Below are 18,998 nucleotides of genomic sequence, written 5' to 3'. Positions count from 1 at the left end.
ATATAGATAAAAATAAAGTATAAATTCTGAAATTTGTCAACTACACTAACAATTATATACATATGTTTATATATATATACATTTTAATTAAATAATTTTTTGTACTATAACTTAGCGTTAGCGATGATCACACGTAATAAAAATATAATCACACCGAAAGATAAAAAGAAATAAAAAAACAGACTTAGTATATTTATTTATATTATTTCTAGAGTGTTTATAAACATCCAACACTTTAGGAAAATACCAATTTTTCCTCGAACTGCAACAACCTTCACACGGTCCAGCAAATCGTCTCTTTCTTATTCTTTATGACTTATAAAACCTTGCGGTTCTATTCGGTTGATTTTTTATATTTCAAATCGTATTTTTTCTCTGTCTATATTGGACAAAAATAACTAAATAATTTCAATAAAAATATATTAAGAAAAATATACTAAGTCATGAATTTCTTAGAAAGACAGAAACACATTATATGGTACAAAACATATTAAAAGTTTATAAGAAGGAGCTATAACAAAAACGTAATTTCTTTGAATAAATGATACAATTGTATAGGAAGAATAATGATTTATATCAAAGCTGGCGGTTGTAAAAACGCATTTATTAAAAAAAAATCTTTTGAAAATAACTCTTCTAACCGCTACATTGAGATAAAACTTAAAGTAGTTTTCTTGTAAATCACAAACTTGAATCCTTGCTATGGTAAGGAGATAATATATTGTAGCAAGTACAAACTCGCCGATAAATCTCTTTGTTCTTTACTTTTACGTCCGAATAAGAATAACAAGTTTCTTATTCAATTTATACATGAATTATTTATAGAAGTGATTTTTGTTTACTATAAAATTTATATGCACCTTGTAACTCAAATCTTTGATATAATCAGGTGCCTAAAATGGCCTTGTAGCCAGGTCTTCGTTAAAAGCCAGAAGACGTAGTAAACAGTAGGACTGATCCTAAACATAAAACTATGTATTATTTTACTCCATTAATTTTTGTAGAATTCTAATAATTTTTTAAGTGATCATTTGTCTCCGACTTCTTTATTTTCTTTATTCACACCGGGTAAGAAGTACACTACTCCTGATATACCTGAAATATAAGTAGAGTTACTTCTATTAATTTTTAACCATAAATTATTATTAGAGATAATACATTAATTTAACAAACTGAATGATGAAATAACATTTTAATTATGACACAATATATTAAATGATATAATAAAATACAACAGTCTTCTTTGTTGTTACAAAAATTCTCGGTACTAATTAATATCTTACTTATATAAATAGAGCACTCACATAATGTTATAGTAGATGTTAAAATGAATGGAGCCATACATCCAGTTTCTAATAAAATTGGAAAGATTATATTCCCCACGACCGATCCTAATCGGCCCAAGACCATGATAATTGAAAAGGCAAGAGCTCTGGAAGTAAAAAAAAATCTTTAGTTTCGGATTTTTGTTCATACTTGCTGAGCTTTCGCTTCTAAATGGTGAAGCTTAATCCAAAAATGACTTAAGCTGATAATTTGAAGATATTTTACAATAATTTTTTTAAAAATCCATTAAGTATGCTCTTATTTATTGACAAATATATTAATTTGAACATATTAATAAATAAAACAATATAGTATAAAGTAGAATAAATTTACCTTAGAGTTGTTGGAAATACACGAACAAAAAGATTTTGTTGTAAACTGAATGCTGTTTGTATAAAAGCACACGTACAGGAAACTAATAGGGCTATTTGAATAGAAGTGCTAGTCCAATACATTGCAGCTGACGTCATTGAGCACGTTATTAGAAAGATAAACATTAGGACCTTCTGCGACACGTATTTTACCAAATAACAGGTTATAGCGACAAATATTAGGGAAACAAATCCCAAGATCATTCCATTAATGTAGGTTTCGGATCCGCTCAATTTCTGCGAATAAATTATGTTTATTTTACTTTTTTTATATTTCTCCATCAGTTGTAATAATGAATATATTTTTCAACGACCGTTTTTGGAGGCATTCGGTGTATTTATTAGTTTTATATTTTATTTTTTTCATATGAAAAATTAATGTCAAGGCATTCGGTATATTTTATTTTTTTCATATGAGAAATTATTGTCATTTTCTGAGAGATGTAAATCACTTTTATATAATTAAATATTCACTGCTGTTCACTAAAGATTTGGTAGATGTCAAAATTATAATTTTTACTAATATTAATTTTGATTTTAGGTCTAATCAATAGAGTTAACCTGGGAGGTAGCTAAAAATAGGTAGCTAACCAAATAACATCGTGTCATACTCGCAGGTAAGAGTTCAATAATATTATATATTTAGTTTAAAAATATTATATATATTATTAAATTTATTCATACTTACAGGAACGCAGACATCAGGTTCAGTCAATTCAAGTAAAGTGGTATTTCTGTGCTTCACTTTAAGGTTTTGCATGTAATCTGTCAGCATGACGCAAAAACGTGCTGTTTCCCCATTTTGTTTCTCAAAATTTTCAACAATTGTCGATAATTGTGGATACCAGAGCCGCAAGGATGTGAAGCTGAATTGACAAAGTTATATCATAGAAAATCGAATATACCTATCTGTTGGACTTTGCAAAATACGCAAATAATTTACATAATCTCAGAGCAATATCATTTATAGATATGTAAAGAAATTAAGCTTACCCCAAGAATGCGATAAAAGATATCATGGAAAATAGTAACAGGTGAAACACTAAGGGCTTTCGAAATAGTTCTTTGACTTCATATAAAGCATTCACTAATTGTCTCCTCAGGCTCATCTCATTCGAAGGATTTGAATTGCACGAAACATTGAATGACGTTACCTTTAAAATTTCAATAACAATATTGTTAAAATATATTTATTATAATATTTTTTGGTGGAGGAATATCATTATTTTTGATTGATATTTATATAAAATGTATGTTATATTCAAAAATGACAAATTATAATTATAAGATAATAACATTACGTAGGTTATGTTATGAACTGTGAGATCTCTTTTTATTTCTATTAATGAAAACAAAATTACTGTTTGTTTTGAAATAGACACATAAAAATTTACTTCTCTACTATAAAAAATAAAACCAAGACATATATTTCTTTAGCAAAAAGAATTGACCATTAAGAGAGAAAATAAAAGGCAGATAGATCGTACGGGGAACGTGTCCTTTGCGTTTCCTGTGTTTTCAGAGTATATTATTCGTACTACTTCCAAAGCTTCTTTTTCTTGACCATGTGACAGCAAGTACTTGGGACTCTCAGGCAGGTTATAGAATAGAATTGTTCCCATGAAACTCCATATTGAACAGACGTATAAGTAAATATTCCATGCATGTAATTCTGTAAATTATTCAAAATATACAATAAGTTCTTTTTTTAAACGTAAACAAAAGAGAACAATATTAATGTATTTCATAAATTATTTACAAAAATAAAAATCTATCAATTGAAATTATCACATTTTGAGAATAAGGTTGTAATAGGTGACATCCAAATAACATAAAAATTGATTGTTACTTAAAACTAAATAAATAACTAATGAATGAAAGGAATTACTACATAATTCCGCAACTCACCAAAATATCCCTTCACAAATACAATATCAATTTTCAAGGGCAATATCGCCCATGATACCAAAGCAGCGACGATTAAGGATAGAGACATAAACCCTGAGTGTAACATTAATGTTCTGTCCCTTATGTCCTTATGGCAGAACTCCGTTAAATTTGTCGATATTGCACTAAAGCTTAGACTCATTCTAAAAGATTTTGAATTTATTATTGGTTGAATGCTTATGACGAGTAAAGATCAAAAGAAAATCATTGGTGATGGATCCAAAGATAAATCTATTACCGTCTTAATTTTTTATCAGTCAATTATCCGGTTGCATAGATGATAAATATTTATTTGTTGGTTTTCACCTAACCCATGTTTGGATACAAAGTGGATAAACTCACTTCAACAAATTTTACAACAACAAATTTTACCAAGAAGATTAAATTTTAAAATTTTGAAATTAGGAGACAATAATGAGGACAAACTTGTTATGTATGACGATAATGTAAAATTTCTCAAATAATTTGAAAAAAGAAACAAATAAGATTTTATAACAACAAACCAAATATGTAAGAAAATATTAAAGATTTTTTATGTAACTGCATTTGTCTGTACTTATTTTACTATTGTAATGTAGAGTTTTTCTAAACAAATAATAATTCTCATGAATTGGTAAATTGCACTTGATATTTGATTAAAATTTTAAGAATAATATGAAATTTATTAAGTTATCTTAAAAATATTAAAAAATTCTTACGAAATTCCTTCTAGCAATTTCATAAATATTAACATCCAATAATTTTGGCTTGACCCTTCGATTAGAGTGCAGACAAAAATGGCTGCGTTTCCACCCACAAGAAATATTTTCCTGCCAAAAGCATCAATCAAGAATCCTGTAAATAAACTTGCACCAATCTGTCCTAAAAAAAAAATGTTAATCTTTTTTATTTACACATACTTTTCACTAAAATTTGATCTAAATCAGTGGGTTTAAAGTAGGATTTACAAACTTACCAAAAAATGGCATTGCATTTAGGAGCCCTTTATACATTATATTCATATTCAAATCGCATTCTGCTACCGGCAGAATATAAGAAGATGTCGTTGTTACCATCATAACGGCAAATGCAGCACATAATGAAGCGGCTAGTAACCTGATATGAAATTTGCCAAATCTGCAAAGTACTAGTGCATCCTCTAATATTTTCATTGAATCATCTGTGTTTTTAGTCTTATCTGCAAAGGATTCATATAATATGAAATGAAATTCATATTATTAAATGATTATTTTTAAAATATAAAACATGGTATTCCAATAAGATTACTGTTTCATATCTGGCGTATTATTAATTATGGGTTGATGACTACAAAACGAAATATTATATCACGAAACTTTCAAGTATTATGTGGATTATACCTGATCTCAGTTACTTGGAAAAAAAAATAAAAAAAACCTAAAAATAGATATAATTAACTATACATTTTTAATAGGAATTTCACAAACCATCACCGTTTATTTTTATCATCAACATCACTCGCGACCTTGGTTCTTATTAAGGCGACTGAGATAATAAAAAATTTACTTACCCTAAAATAACAATAATAATTTTAAAAGTGTTTCGTATTAAAATATTGTTATAAAACATTTAGGGTAGTACTTAGTAGTTTATCTAAAGTTACGTTAGTTGGTTAGTTATTTATTCAACAGGAATATATAATGGTATGCAAAACGTAAAATAATAACTGAAATGATTTACAACTTTCCGTATTTAAAAATTACTGTAATTACAATAAGTTCCAAGATCTGATCATTGATGTAAATTAAACAGGTTAGCATTGATCACTTGCTATATTTTTATCATAACTTATATTTTTTGCAAACAATTTCATTACTAATTATCTTAACATGTACTTTGTTTATAAGAATTGTGTCTACAAAAATCGTCAAAACATTCCGCTATCAAAGTTTTGTTTGATTTATTTAGTCCAAACGCTTGAAAATATAAAATAAAATGTAGATTTAATATCATATTTTGTTCGTCAACACAAAGAAGTTTTTTTTTTTTTAAATTATAATTAGAAACTTTTTCATGCATGTATTTTTATCTTTTATTAAACTATTCTTATCCTCAAATAACTATTTATTATTACTTCCATGTAAAGGTACCCTAGTAAAATCGCATGTCTTGTCATTAATAATTTTCGTTAAATTGAAGTAATATTTATAATTTCTTTTAAATTACTACGTCGTTAATTCAATCATCAATTTTTTTCCACTCTTTATACATCGTCGTTTTTTCGGTTCTATTATAAATGTACGACTATAGGTATACTATAGGTAGTCCACTGTAAGTATGCAAGCGATTCACTTTTTGAATATTTATTTATTATTGGAAAGAACTAAAATATATTATGAAAAGTTAAAATAAATGAGAAATATATAAGATTTCAATATTTGCATTCATTTATTTATCACGCACGTCTTAGAAATTTAATTTTAATAAATTTTACTTACCATTTACTGACAATTCCATGTTTCATAAAATATAATATCACAAAATAAATTTTACTTCAGTAAACAACAAAAATTTTCTTATTAGCAGTATGGTTTCAATATTAGAAATATTATCAGTTTTAAAATAAGCCTTCATGTCACTATTAAGAGAACACTACTACTGGTATCTATCAATCATTTCGCTATTCAAGTATGATGACATAAAATCCTAATTTTGCAAATACAAAGTCTTCACTTGTTTATCTATGATAAGAGGAGACCGTCGACGTAATCTACTTAATAAATATAATTTAAATGTATACATGAATTACACAACAGTTCGTAGTAATGAAAGATTTTCTCTGCATATTATTTCTGATGAAGCCATATGGAAGAAGGGTCTGAACAGTTGGTTTATGATTCGATCCGATTGCGAATCACCATGATCACCAATGGAATGAGCGCTCTATCATGGAATGTAGCGAAATCCGAAGACGGGCGCTGGTCACTCGATTGCTGGCCAATGGCGCTTGCCTCATGCAATCTATAGGGAGCCAATAGCTACCCATGAAAAGCTGCCCTACAAATTTTATATAATCCCAGGATGGTTTCATCATACCGGTTGGCGACCGGATGATAAGATGCAATAATGATCTCTGGGAAGGTTCAGGCATCCTCGTAGTTTCCTGTTGAAACCCCCACTAGCAGAACGTGTCTGTATCTGTTGTTGTTTAATAGTGTCAAGGACTCGTTCAACTATCGTCCGCCATTTATACTTTTTATCTTAACAAAATACCAGGAGTCATAAAGAGAAAAGTAAGTTCATGCAGGAGCTACACTTCCTCTCTTTAAAAGTACAACTCACTAACATTAGATGTTTGCTCTGTTATCTATCGCCAATCCACCACTACCAAAAGACTAGTAAGCCATACTTGTTTTCTTTAACGGAGATGTAGATTCTATATTTTACATAACTGGCTCGCCTTACATACCCAGGTTATACTTTCGAGAATAACTTTCTTTAGCCCGGCAGGGGTATGTATGCACATATATTCGCATTGACCTACTAAAAGACCCCAAATGATCTACTAAATGGTAGTGGACACTGGTGTGGAAAAAATTGTTTATGCCGATGTCTACCAAAAACAGCAGTGACCAGGAAATGACATGTTATTTGCACACCTTATGTGGCTCTACTTCAGTACTCTTCAGGGTAGTTGATCTTTTTAGGAGATTTTAATGCTTACCATCAAACCTAGCTAGTACAGTTGGCTGACCACGCCGGGCGAGAAGCTAGAAATTTCGCCTTATCCCTAAGTCTTTCTTCTAAATAAAAGAAGCAACAAGGTGCCAGATATGAATGACCACAAATTCAATATTCTGGATTTTTACTACCAAAGGATTCAGATAGATACATCATCGAGGTCTCAGCCTCATTGGGGACCATTAAAGACTGTGTAGTAAAAGCTGTATCATATTTTTTTTTTACATTTTTTAACTTTACGGTGAAAGGTGATTGTACACGTTGGCAGATTGGGATGTGATGTGACATTTCATCCTTGGTAGCAGGTTAAATCTCTATTTTTGGGGGCTCAACTATCCATAGTCTTTAGTTAAATATGATCAGGCTGAATGCTTATGCTTTTCGGGCTGAAAAGCATAAGCATTCAGCATATCTTTTATGGGTAGGTACTCGAAACCGCAATGTCATGGATGATATTTCCAAAAAGAGAACCTTTAACAAGCTACTAAGACCTGTAAAACGTCATTAAAGATTAAGAGTTCAACTTTCCAGCAATAATGATTTTCAAGACAAATTAGGTGCCATCGCAAAAGTGCAGCAGCACTTCCAGCCGGGATAGTAGCTTTGTTTATCCAAAGAAAAGAGCCGGTCGTATGTTCAATACTACTATATTATTTTGGGCACGTACTAAAAAATGTTACGTCACTGGGTTGGATTCCGGGGAAGGAGGTAAAAAACATGCTTACTGGTGACCAAAACTGGGTTAAAACCATAATCGTCGCCCCTTCGATATTCTACGGGATACACTTTGAAAAGTAGGCAGGGGTAATTCACGCTTTAATTCCCGTATGCCCCTTTTAACAACGGACAACCAGACGCAAGATGGGGGTCTATCGCATATCGCATATCGCATTAACACCAAGCAGCATTCTTCCTCCTTTCTAATGCTGTGAGCAACAAAAAATTGGCATAATTTGCCTACGACTATGTTTCCTTCCAATTTTAATTTGGGTGATTTCAAGAAAAGGGTGAGTACGACACTCTGATAATTAGTAGGGACTAGGGCGTTCATAACCTATGACTTGATTTCCACCTACCGACCGGTGGAAAGACAGTCAAGCACCCCCCAGTTGAAATAAAAAAAAAGGTTAAATTTAATCTTATTTTATCGTTTTGTTTAACCTCATATTTCTCAATCTGACGAACAAAATTAGTGTTTAATTGTATACTTTTAAAAAAAATAACTTAGTAAATAATTATCATACCTCCCTTTGATTCAGCAAAAATGCCTGCATTCAACTGTTTTGATGTTTGGACTATTCATCAAATCCCAGTTGAAATAGTTTAGTGGATTTGTCAACGCACTCTATTAAAGATTTTTGGATACCTGACAACCCTACAGAAGATATAAGTAAGAAATATTATCGGATGAAAATAACTTAATCCATGTAAATTTGTGTTTACGTGTCTTGTTGAGCACAAAGCTATAAAATAGAATGAATGAGAAATATTCTCATAATTTATTAAAATTTCACAAGTAACATCATAGTTTTTGGTCACAGGTTTATTTTGACATAAATATAAAGAATTTTCCCCCTTGCTCTAGTTAAAACTATATTCTAATATGAACTTTGACGTATTGTCACACTCGGGATTGTGGAATGTTTAAAAAAGAACTAACACTCAGTAAGAACTGACACTCAGTCTCACTCCTTGCAAGAAATACAGTTAAAATTATTTTCTCCCGCATATCTTCTATAAGAAGGTATTAGTTCAATAAAAATAACTCAAATAAGAGATAAAGTGATATGCAAGCAGCTATGATCTATAAGAACCCATTTTATGTCACCTGTCTCATGAAAAATTTAATCTTCTCAAGTCAGATTATCTGTAATGACTAATTTATTACAATCAAAGTATACCAATTTTTATATACATCATTAATTTCTACGCTTGGAGATATCATCTAATAAATCCCATTTAAATTTGACTCAGCTGTTTAAGAGACGGCCCCAAAAAGTATAATCAGAACAATAAAAATTTCTTATTACTTAATCCCACGCCCTTTATTTTGAATAAGAATTAGAAGTAATTCAATAATTTTGGAATCATAGACACTCTTAAATATAATCTTTATAAATAACTATATAAAAAAAAAAACATTTTAATCATTACAATCGCTGTTAATTATTTTTGTTGATTCCAATTGAAATAGGATTATTAGATTTTTTTATCTGAATCATTCATTAAAAGCATCTTTATAGCAGAATATCTTTAGTAATAATAACAATTAAAGTAATTTCTTCATTATAAAAACTTACCTAAAATCTTTATATAGTAATATAATTTTTCCTTCATAAATTATTACATAATTTTTTGTCATATATTCAGCCAATTTACTTTCTAATTTCCTTTACAACGGTTTACTAGGAATACTTTATTTTTTGGGGACACATGAAGTTAAACCATACATAATAAAAGCAGTAATAGCTTTGAGTTTTCTGTTTGACCTGAAACCGAAACTTTTAACTATGTTTTCCATCGTTTTCAAACTTGTTGAATTACTTTTGTCGCCAAGGTAAAATGACAAACGTGGCTACTCAAAATTACAAAATTATAAATACAATATAATTGCCCAGAAATACCTACTTGTTTATAAAATGTTCCTGTTTTTTTGGACTTTATGTATGTCAGATAGATACTTACACAGATTTCTCACATTTTATATCTGTTTACATGCTGGATTTTAGTAAGCATATCATTAAGAAACTTTACATGTATAATATATTCATATTATATTATATTAATATTATATATCCTTAACATATTTAAAAAATAAAAAAAAAAATTTAGAATGCCAGGTAATTTTAAAAACTGTAAATGTAATGTAAAAAAATATTTGCTTAATATTTCATATATGTAAATACATTTACTCTTAGAAATATTTGATAGTCCAATATTATCTTATAATAATAGTCTTGACCAGAATCTATAAGAACTATCTAAGAAACACTGGTGGTTTTGTCTACAAATCAGTGTTCACCATTTAAATGAAACTAATATATTTTCGGATATACGTGATCACGGTTGCTGAAAAATAACCGAAACATCGGGATTATGTAGTTTTAAAATAATAAAAACCTCTTAGTTTATCAGAAAATATATTAGTTTCATTTAAATGAATAAAACTCTCGAAAGTCTTAGATCTCATTACAGTGTTCACCATAATGTCATCGTAAGGTGCACATTAGTGACATGCATATAATTATGTATACATGGTATAGGTAATTTCTAATAAAGAGAACACTTACAATTTTCTAAAAAGTGTTTAATCATCTAAATAAATAATTTCACTGAACAATTAGAAATCTAAAAATAATTATTAAGAACTCGAAAATAATCTTATTAATTGGAATAACGATTTATGAAGAATGAATTTAGCAATGAATATACATGGTAATTTTTTTTTATTAAAGTAATCAATAAACATAACTACGTACGTATGTTATTTCTAGTGAATTATTTTAATTTTGATAAACATTTAATTAAATATTAATAAACACTAAAAGAATTAAACTATACAAGCTCATTAAATAATTCTAATAATCACGGTTCTTATTACCACTCAAAACTATTGTATGAATATAAAATTGTCAATTTAAAAACAGAGATTTCTTTATTAATTAACCAGTTGATTTTATATGCATTGTTGTGTGGTTTTCAATAGTAACAAAAGGTATAAGTAGCTCCAGGTGCCAATTAGCCACGGTGTCACGTACAGCGATGTGCGTTGACGGACAGGACGTGATCTATAGGGTCTAGTAGGGGATTAAATCAAACTGAGCCGGATTAAGAGAAATCTCCCCAGATGTAATATGAGTATTATAAAATTACCTGACATGTAAGTAATCAAAAAATTTATGTAAATTATAGACAAAGATTTTATCGAATTTTTTTTTTACACGTAGAAATACCGGTAGATAATTTTGTTAATAAAATTTTAGGTATATAAGTGTTTAAAAAACAAAATTGAAAACTCCGAAGATCCAGCTTGTTACACAGGTCACAAAAAGCTTAGTTACAGGTGAGCCTAGCTGTGATTAGTTAATTACAGTTCGAACATGGGCTGGCTTGACCAGGGAACTACAACCCTCTCACAGAAGATCCACGTGAAGTAGTCTTTAATGGCTGCTTTTCGTCCGATGACAGATAAAACAGACAACATAATATGTCAGAAACAAAACAAATAAATAAGACTTACATACGAGAAGTACAATAGCGATTTATATAATGAAATAAAAAATACTCTCCATGAAATGCTCAAAATTCTCAATTAAGTTGGATTTCTAAGCGCTCTGACTCATACTTATTATAAATAATAAGACATTGCAGAATAAAGAGTAAGACTAAGCTAAAAAATATTAATTTGCTGGTGGTCCTGTTTTTTTTATTTTACTCGCGTAAAATAAATATATGACATGTTATTGATTTTATGAGGCTGCTTCAAACGTAATTTGTCCCACTTCTACGAGAGCCTGCGGAACAATGTGAAGAAAATCATAAATGAAGGTAAGCATGTTAGTGAAAGTAATAATTTAAATTAAATATAACGTCAAATAAGTCGCGAGAATAAAATTTTATACATCTTGCTGTTTCGTCTGAAATTAAGTCTTCCATGCAAACACCTCTAGCTTAAATATTTCTAATTATCAGAAAATAATGATATAAAAGACAGCAAAATATTTTATAGCCAGAAATGTCAATTTTATTTTTGTCGAAGAGTATATCTTATTATAACTAAATTTATTACAGATGATGGATAGATCGACTTTGACGTTACCGCTAAAAATATGAAACAATTTCTTGGATAAAGTCATTGATGAAAAATAAAATTAAAATTACATTTAAAATACAAATGGACTATAATTACATTAATGTGGTAATTATTATTGTTCTAAGACTAAATTAACTGTAAAGAAAATAAATACTAATTATTGTGACTTCATTTTTTTTTTATAAATTAAATACGTATTTGTCATACGCGACCAAAAATTTAAATGATAATTTCTACTTTACTTCAAATATTTAATGTTAAACAGATTTATGAAAGTTTATGTATTTATTATACCGGTAGTTGCTTAATTGGCTTCAATGTTCCCGATGTATTTATTTTGCTGCACATAATGAACTTACTGTGAAAATATTATACTGGTTAGGTTTTAGTCAGTAAATTATGTGAAATCTTGTTCATAAATGAATATTTTTTTTCCAATACCTTTCTTACTAAATTTACATCTTTTACCAACTATTTTTTGACCCTTTTATTCTTCCCTTCCGTTTCGATTCTTGGTTCTACTTACCTTGCTTTATTTTTGTTAAACAAAAAATATTTCCTCAACTAATTGCTTTATGCCAACTCGAGTTAGCGGAACGTGTTCAGAATTTTGAGATAATATTGATTTCTACCGATACCGCATTAATTCTATGGTAATATTTATTTTATGTTCATATTGTTCTTGGAAAGAAACTGATTTAATAGTTATCATATAACATATCAAAACATTGATATCTGAAAACAAAGGGTAAAATAAAATAAGACAGAATATATTTTTATAAAAGATAAAAGGAAATGATATTTTAATTTCAGATTAAAAAAATTAGATCATAATAATTTAATTCTTCTAATAATAGATAAGTTCTGAATCACTGATAAATTGAGAGCAGACCGGTCAGTCGTTGAATCATAAAGAACGGCTGAGCTGTTTCCGTCATCCGGTTTTTTCGATAAAAACTTGTTAAAAGGAAATTGGTTTTTACATCACTTCCAACGCCAATTAAGTTCTTTAAAATAAAAATAACACTGGATCTTTCTACTAAAGAATCTAAGGGTGGATTTTTGGGTGAAACAGTATTTCACTTTGAAAGCACTAACAGGGAGGGGGGTAGCATTATGTATGGCACGAGACAGACATTAGGTTTTAAAAGATAAAGTACAAGATAATTTTTTGTACCTTATTATCAAAATAAATAGTTCTTTATTAAAGGTTTTGATAAAAAGGAATCAGCATAATTCCTCCTACCTCCATGTTTTTCAAATCAAATCAAATCCCATTCGGTAAAATATTTCAAATGATTTCAGGCAACCAGGAAACGCTTAACCAATTAATATAATATTGTACACTTATATTTTCAACAGTAACAAACAATGAAACAGTTTCATTGAAACTATTGATTATTTTCCAAAATACACACAAAATAGCAAATCTGTATAACACGTTTTAATTACTTGACTCTACAATATTTTTGCCCATACAAAGACTTAATACATCATACATTTTTTATTCCACTTCAAACAGAAACCTGCTGGTAAAAGATACCTGGTCCCCAGCAGGTCCCAAATTAATATTTATGGTATCGTAACAAGCATTATATGGCTATAATAACTCAATTAATGTATTTCCTTTATGTCGGGATATGAGAGAGGAAATTAACTTTTCATCCTCCATTAAAACGTCGGACGAAGTAAACACCAAGGTTCATTTCGGTCTCAATAATTTAAAATTTAAAAAATATTACTATAATAACGAATAATTTATTTTTTAATTTATCAGGAAGCAAAGTACACATTATTCAAATTAAATTGATTATGTTGGAGAATTTGTATATTGTTAAATTTGAAAATAATTTGCTAAGAAAATTTAAAGAGTATTTATAAACCTTATACAATTTTATGAGTAAAATGAGAGTGATTATAAGAACTGTAATTAATAATGTTTTGGACTCTAACCAGCAATAACCGAAGTTTCAATCAATACTTGGTTTATATATTTGAAATGTTCTAGTATCTATTATTTTTTTAAGAACTATATGAAATAGGCAAAGTGTAAAAATATGCTCTTTTATATAAAAGCGATTACAATAATGTTTGTTATGTAACATTCTTTCAAAATATATTTAAAATTAATATCTGATAACATTCAATCACAAACACATAAACTTCTGCAAATACATTAAGGGTTTTCTTATTAATTTGATTACTACAAATTGAATCCGTTTACAATATATTATATATATTTATTATTTAATTTAAAAACATTATTTTTATCAATCTATGGCTTTGATAGTAAAAATAACATAATATTTTATACAAACTTAGGATTATAAATTTCTTAAACAAATATAAAACAATTCTTCATATTGAGCTCCAAATAATGTACTAATGTAAAACATTCTTGTTCATAAAGATCCAAGATAAAACAGGGTTTTTCAAATAATTGAAATATCTAGGTTATTGTTTAACTTTTCACCTAATAAGTTTCCTGCAGTTGCTACATCAATTTTTTTTTTATATGGTTTGTTCATTACAATACAATAAGAAAGCACAAATATACTTATGCTTTACTTTTTATTAATTCTTTCAGAATTTTACTAAACATGTTAAGTTGAGATACTTCATTTATTACTATCCCCCTCTTCTTAATTTTCGTTTGTAATATTTGGTAAGAGGTATACTAGACCAGCCATACCTAGAAATAGAAGGTTGCTTACAAAAACACAGGCTATTTTATGTAAATTACTTGCTTATCATGATGGTAAACTAATATTTAAAAAAATATGCTTAATAAAAAATATTAATTAAAATATAGTTTCCATAATATTGAATCGTATTATAGTAAGTTTATTTAAATATATACTTATACAATGATTAAACTGTATTAGTTAAGAATTGTGCCAAGCAACCTAATTCCAATAAAATTGGAAATATTGTACTTCCTATCAGCGACCCAACTCGGCCAAAGGTCATTATAATTTCACCTCCAGTTTCAATCAAAAGGCAAGATGAGGAAGGTAAACACTTGTCAATCAATTTAGCCTCGATTATCACAACGGTTTCGTGATATAATTGATCACACTAATTTATTCCTAATTAAAGCGTATGAAATAATATGTTGTAATGGGTAAACCAATATCAGTAATCCGACACTGCTAACACTTTTCGTGATAAATTGAATATTTGATGAGTAGTGAGGGAGTAAACTACAGTCCAAAATGCCATGATACAGGGTTACAAAGTATTATTTGGATTTTAAGCAGAACAATTTGCGTGTTTATTTTTCCCTTCACGCCATAATGCCTCGAAGTCTAGCGTTCCGGTTATCATTTCTATAATTATGCCTAATACCTGTATTCCTGGATTGATTTGAGTTTTAAAGAACCTACTTTCCCTCTCTTATTCCACTGGTATAGTCCCATATTTATGGAAAGTAGCCAATGTATACCCTATTTTCAATAACCAAGAGTAATCGTACAGTCTCGTCCCAAAATAGGCCTAAAGATTACGTCTTTGCTTTCATAGGTGATGGAGTGTGTCATTAATACGCAAGTTCTGGGTTATCTAGAACATAATCACGTTAGCATACACCGACAGCGCAATTTTTGTCTCAGTCAAGCGCTAAGTACTGGTCACCTTATAGTATACTTCACTCATCAATTGACTGAAGCCGTTGAGGAAAAGGTAAAGCTTTAGCAGTATGTTAAGACATGGAAAGGCCTGCGATCAGGTCTGGCATACTTCACTTTTATCGAAATATGGCTCGCTGGCTGAACGAATATCCATGAAGTTGAAGAGAGCATATTGGAATTTGTATCTAAAATTAACTTCTTTGGGCCAGATCTCTTTATTAGCTTTCAAAACACTGGGGAAGCGAGACATTATTTCACATCGGGACATTTGCTTTTACTATCCTATATGCAAAGTTTTGTCCACACATGAGGTATTATTCTCATTTAAAGTCCGTTGGCCCCAAGTATCAACTACATTGATTGATGTCCCAGTTAAAGTTTCTTCTGCCAGCTATAATGTAGGGTCGTTCAAAAGTCGAATGTGCCAATATTTCCTACAAAAATAGTTCCAGCAGCTCATCTCCAATTCCCCTTACGTTGCAGGTCTATAGAACAACCGTATCCACTTACTACTCGAAATCCCGTTTGCTCGATTGCCGCTTTGTTTTCTATTTCTTGTTTGTCTTTAAAAGGAGTATACTACTGAACTCTGTCTGAACCACACTCCATCCCAACATCATACGAAATTAAGTGAGACACGTCCATGACAGATCTACCACCAACTTTACATGGTGTAACACATAGATATTGAGGGAGTCTCTGTTAAGAAACCAGAAATTCAGCCCTTCCTCTCACTCACACAGGATCTTGCCTCCTATGTCGACCCAAATGTTGAATCATTATTTCCTTTCATTTTTTCTGTGCCGTAATTTGAATAAAATGGCACAGTTGTTTCAGAAGTCTAAATAGTGTTTAAAAGTCGATGTAGTATTTGAAGTGACACGTCTTTGAAGTTACGTTTGTGAAGTTACACAAATGTTAGGTTATATGTTTTATTAGTAAGGTGTCAATTAATAATTAAATAGTATAATTATAAACAGGATTAAGTTCAGTAGAAATGATTTAAAGTAATTTTGAATGTTGATTCTAATAAGTTTAACCCAATATTAAAAATTGACAATAATTAAAACAAATTCTAATTTATAGAGAGTTGTTTGGGCGCAAATATATCCCGTGCGTTATAGTTAAGTCGCAAACGAGTTAGTTGCGTCCTTTCTCGTCTCATTGCTCATATATTGCAAGAAGTGACTAGCATTAGCACTAGAAGTATATAATAAAAAGTTTTTACACAAACATTTCAAGGAACATGACAAGAACTGGCTTAAAATAAACTCACAAATATTGCATAATATTTTGAGAATTGTATCTAATGAAATATAACAACAATTACCTTACAGTTGTTGGAAAGCATCATACATAAATGTTTTGTTAATTTGTTTTAGTCCGTACATTGTCTGATTAAAAGCACACGTACAAGACACTAATATTGCCATTAGCATAGAAGTTCTAGTCCAGAACATGGCGTCTGAAGCGGTCGAACACACTATAAGCAGGATAAACATAAAAACCTTTTGAGATACGTACTGTACCAAATAACAACAAAGCGCTTTTAATAGGAGTGAAACAAGTCCGAGTATTATTCCATTAATGTAGGGATCATTGTCAGTTAACTTCTGGAATTGTTTCAATGAGTAAAGTACCAATATTTCTTAGTAATTATGATAATGTAATTGTAATTATAAGGAAAACAACTGTTTATTTTTCGTATTTTTGTTGCAGCGTTTTATTCTTTTTGTTATTTCCGACAAAAAAATATCAATTTTCTTATTTTTTTTAGTTACAAAGGTTATGTTCAAATAAATAGCTTTTAAGGCATTTATTTCAAATTATTGTTATAAAAATCTGTTATTACAAGCAAGGTCAGGTAAAGGTCACAAGTTAAGGTAAAGCAAAGGCAAATAAAAAGACCTTGTTTTCTACATATATAAATGCTAGCTTGAGATATTGTATCATTTATTTCATTTTCAAGTTACTTTTGCATGTAACTGTCCATCATAGTGCAAAATTGAGCTGTCTCTCCGTTCTTCGGTTCATAATTTTCAACAATAACTGATATCTGAGGTAACCACGGCCACAACGACCTATAGCTGAAAAATTTTCTACAATAAATAACAGGCACTAGATTTGATTAACATTGACACATCTCAATAGGACGTACACCAAGTTTAGGGAATTTCATTCTAACTTACTATAGTAATCTTACCTTATTAAAGAGGAAAAAGAAATTGTTGAGAATAACAACAAATTACACAGCACAGGTTTCCTTAATAGTCCTTTTACTTCGTTTAACGCATTAGTAAATTGTTTCTCTATGTCTATTCGATTTATTGATTCTATGTTATATGTTATATTAAAAGACGCCGTCTTAAATAATGTAAATTTATTATTAATACAAAAATAACAGTCGAATTTAATGCTAAAGTTAATATTATTATGTTTCTATGTAGTTTTAACATACAGGTAACGTATTTTTCGGTTTTCCAGTGTTTTCATGGTATATCGTTCTAATTACTTTTAAAGCCTCATTTTCTACACCGTGTGATATTAAAAATTTAGGAGTCTCTGGTAAGTGATAGAATAAAATAATGTTTATAAAACTCCACATCGAGCACACATATAAATAAATATTCTAAGAATGTAATTCTCCAAATAATGATATGATATTAGCAGTGTCTCACACAATAAATTCGTGTCACAATTAATATTAATAATTTGTTCTGTAGTTCACTTATTTCCCCCTACAGTTATAATTGTTTCATCAACAGTTGTATGTACTTCTTCAATAATTTTTATGTTTTCTTCCAGTTCCTTTTATCAGAAATACAAATAATTATATCATCATCAGCCTATAGGAGAGCCCACTGCTGAGCAAAGGCCTCTTCTCACATGGAGAAGGTTAGAGCATAAACCAACACGCTTGCTCAAGACGGGTTGGCGATTTCAAACTTATAAAATTAATTATATATTAAACACTAATTATAAAATTAGATTACAAATCTTTTTTTTTAGGATTGATTAAATTAAAGTGTAAATATTATAATTACTGTAATAAGGTTGTTTGAAAGAATCGATGCTTATTAGACATTTTGCTTCTATATTCTATATTTGTAAATTATTAATTATATATGTATTAAAATATAAATAAAATGTACCGTGAAACTAAGAAAAAACATAAACTTCATGGAATTTGTTTATAAAATGAAGCAAGGAAAA

General features: G+C 29.3%; 1 protein-coding gene across 1 annotated transcript; it reads right to left on the bottom strand.

Moving 5' to 3' along the window:
• Positions 1-430: 430 nt before the first annotated feature.
• On the bottom strand, positions 431-6,277 carry LOC116774093 (synaptic vesicle glycoprotein 2B-like). The gene is made up of 10 exons (XM_032666737.2): positions 6,101-6,277; positions 4,600-4,821; positions 4,343-4,505; positions 3,606-3,787; positions 3,185-3,369; positions 2,691-2,851; positions 2,386-2,563; positions 1,660-1,934; positions 1,305-1,432; positions 431-1,095 (listed from the first exon to the last, which is right to left on the bottom strand). Exons 1-10 carry the CDS (start codon positions 6,117-6,119, stop codon positions 1,028-1,030), a joined length of 1,581 nt encoding a protein of 526 aa, XP_032522628.2. The 5' UTR covers positions 6,120-6,277; the 3' UTR covers positions 431-1,027.
• Positions 6,278-18,998: the final 12,721 nt, after the last annotated feature.

This window comes from Danaus plexippus, chromosome 20, assembly GCF_018135715.1.
Source record: "Danaus plexippus chromosome 20, MEX_DaPlex, whole genome shotgun sequence".
In the NCBI taxonomy this organism is placed as follows: domain Eukaryota; kingdom Metazoa; phylum Arthropoda; class Insecta; order Lepidoptera; family Nymphalidae; genus Danaus; species Danaus plexippus.
The sequence above is the reverse complement of the archived record's forward strand: the minus strand, read 5'-3'. Positions and strand labels throughout refer to the sequence as shown.

Bases quoted from the DNA above. Each gene is read 5' to 3' on its own strand.
- LOC116774093 (XM_032666737.2), bottom strand. The intron at 1,935-2,385 runs GTAAGTATGAAT...ATTTATTCGCAG, and splicing joins AACCTGATGTCTGCGTTCCT to AAATTGAGCGGATCCGAAAC. The intron at 1,433-1,659 runs GTAAATTTATTC...TTTTACTTCCAG, and splicing joins GTATTTCCAACAACTCTAAG to AGCTCTTGCCTTTTCAATTA.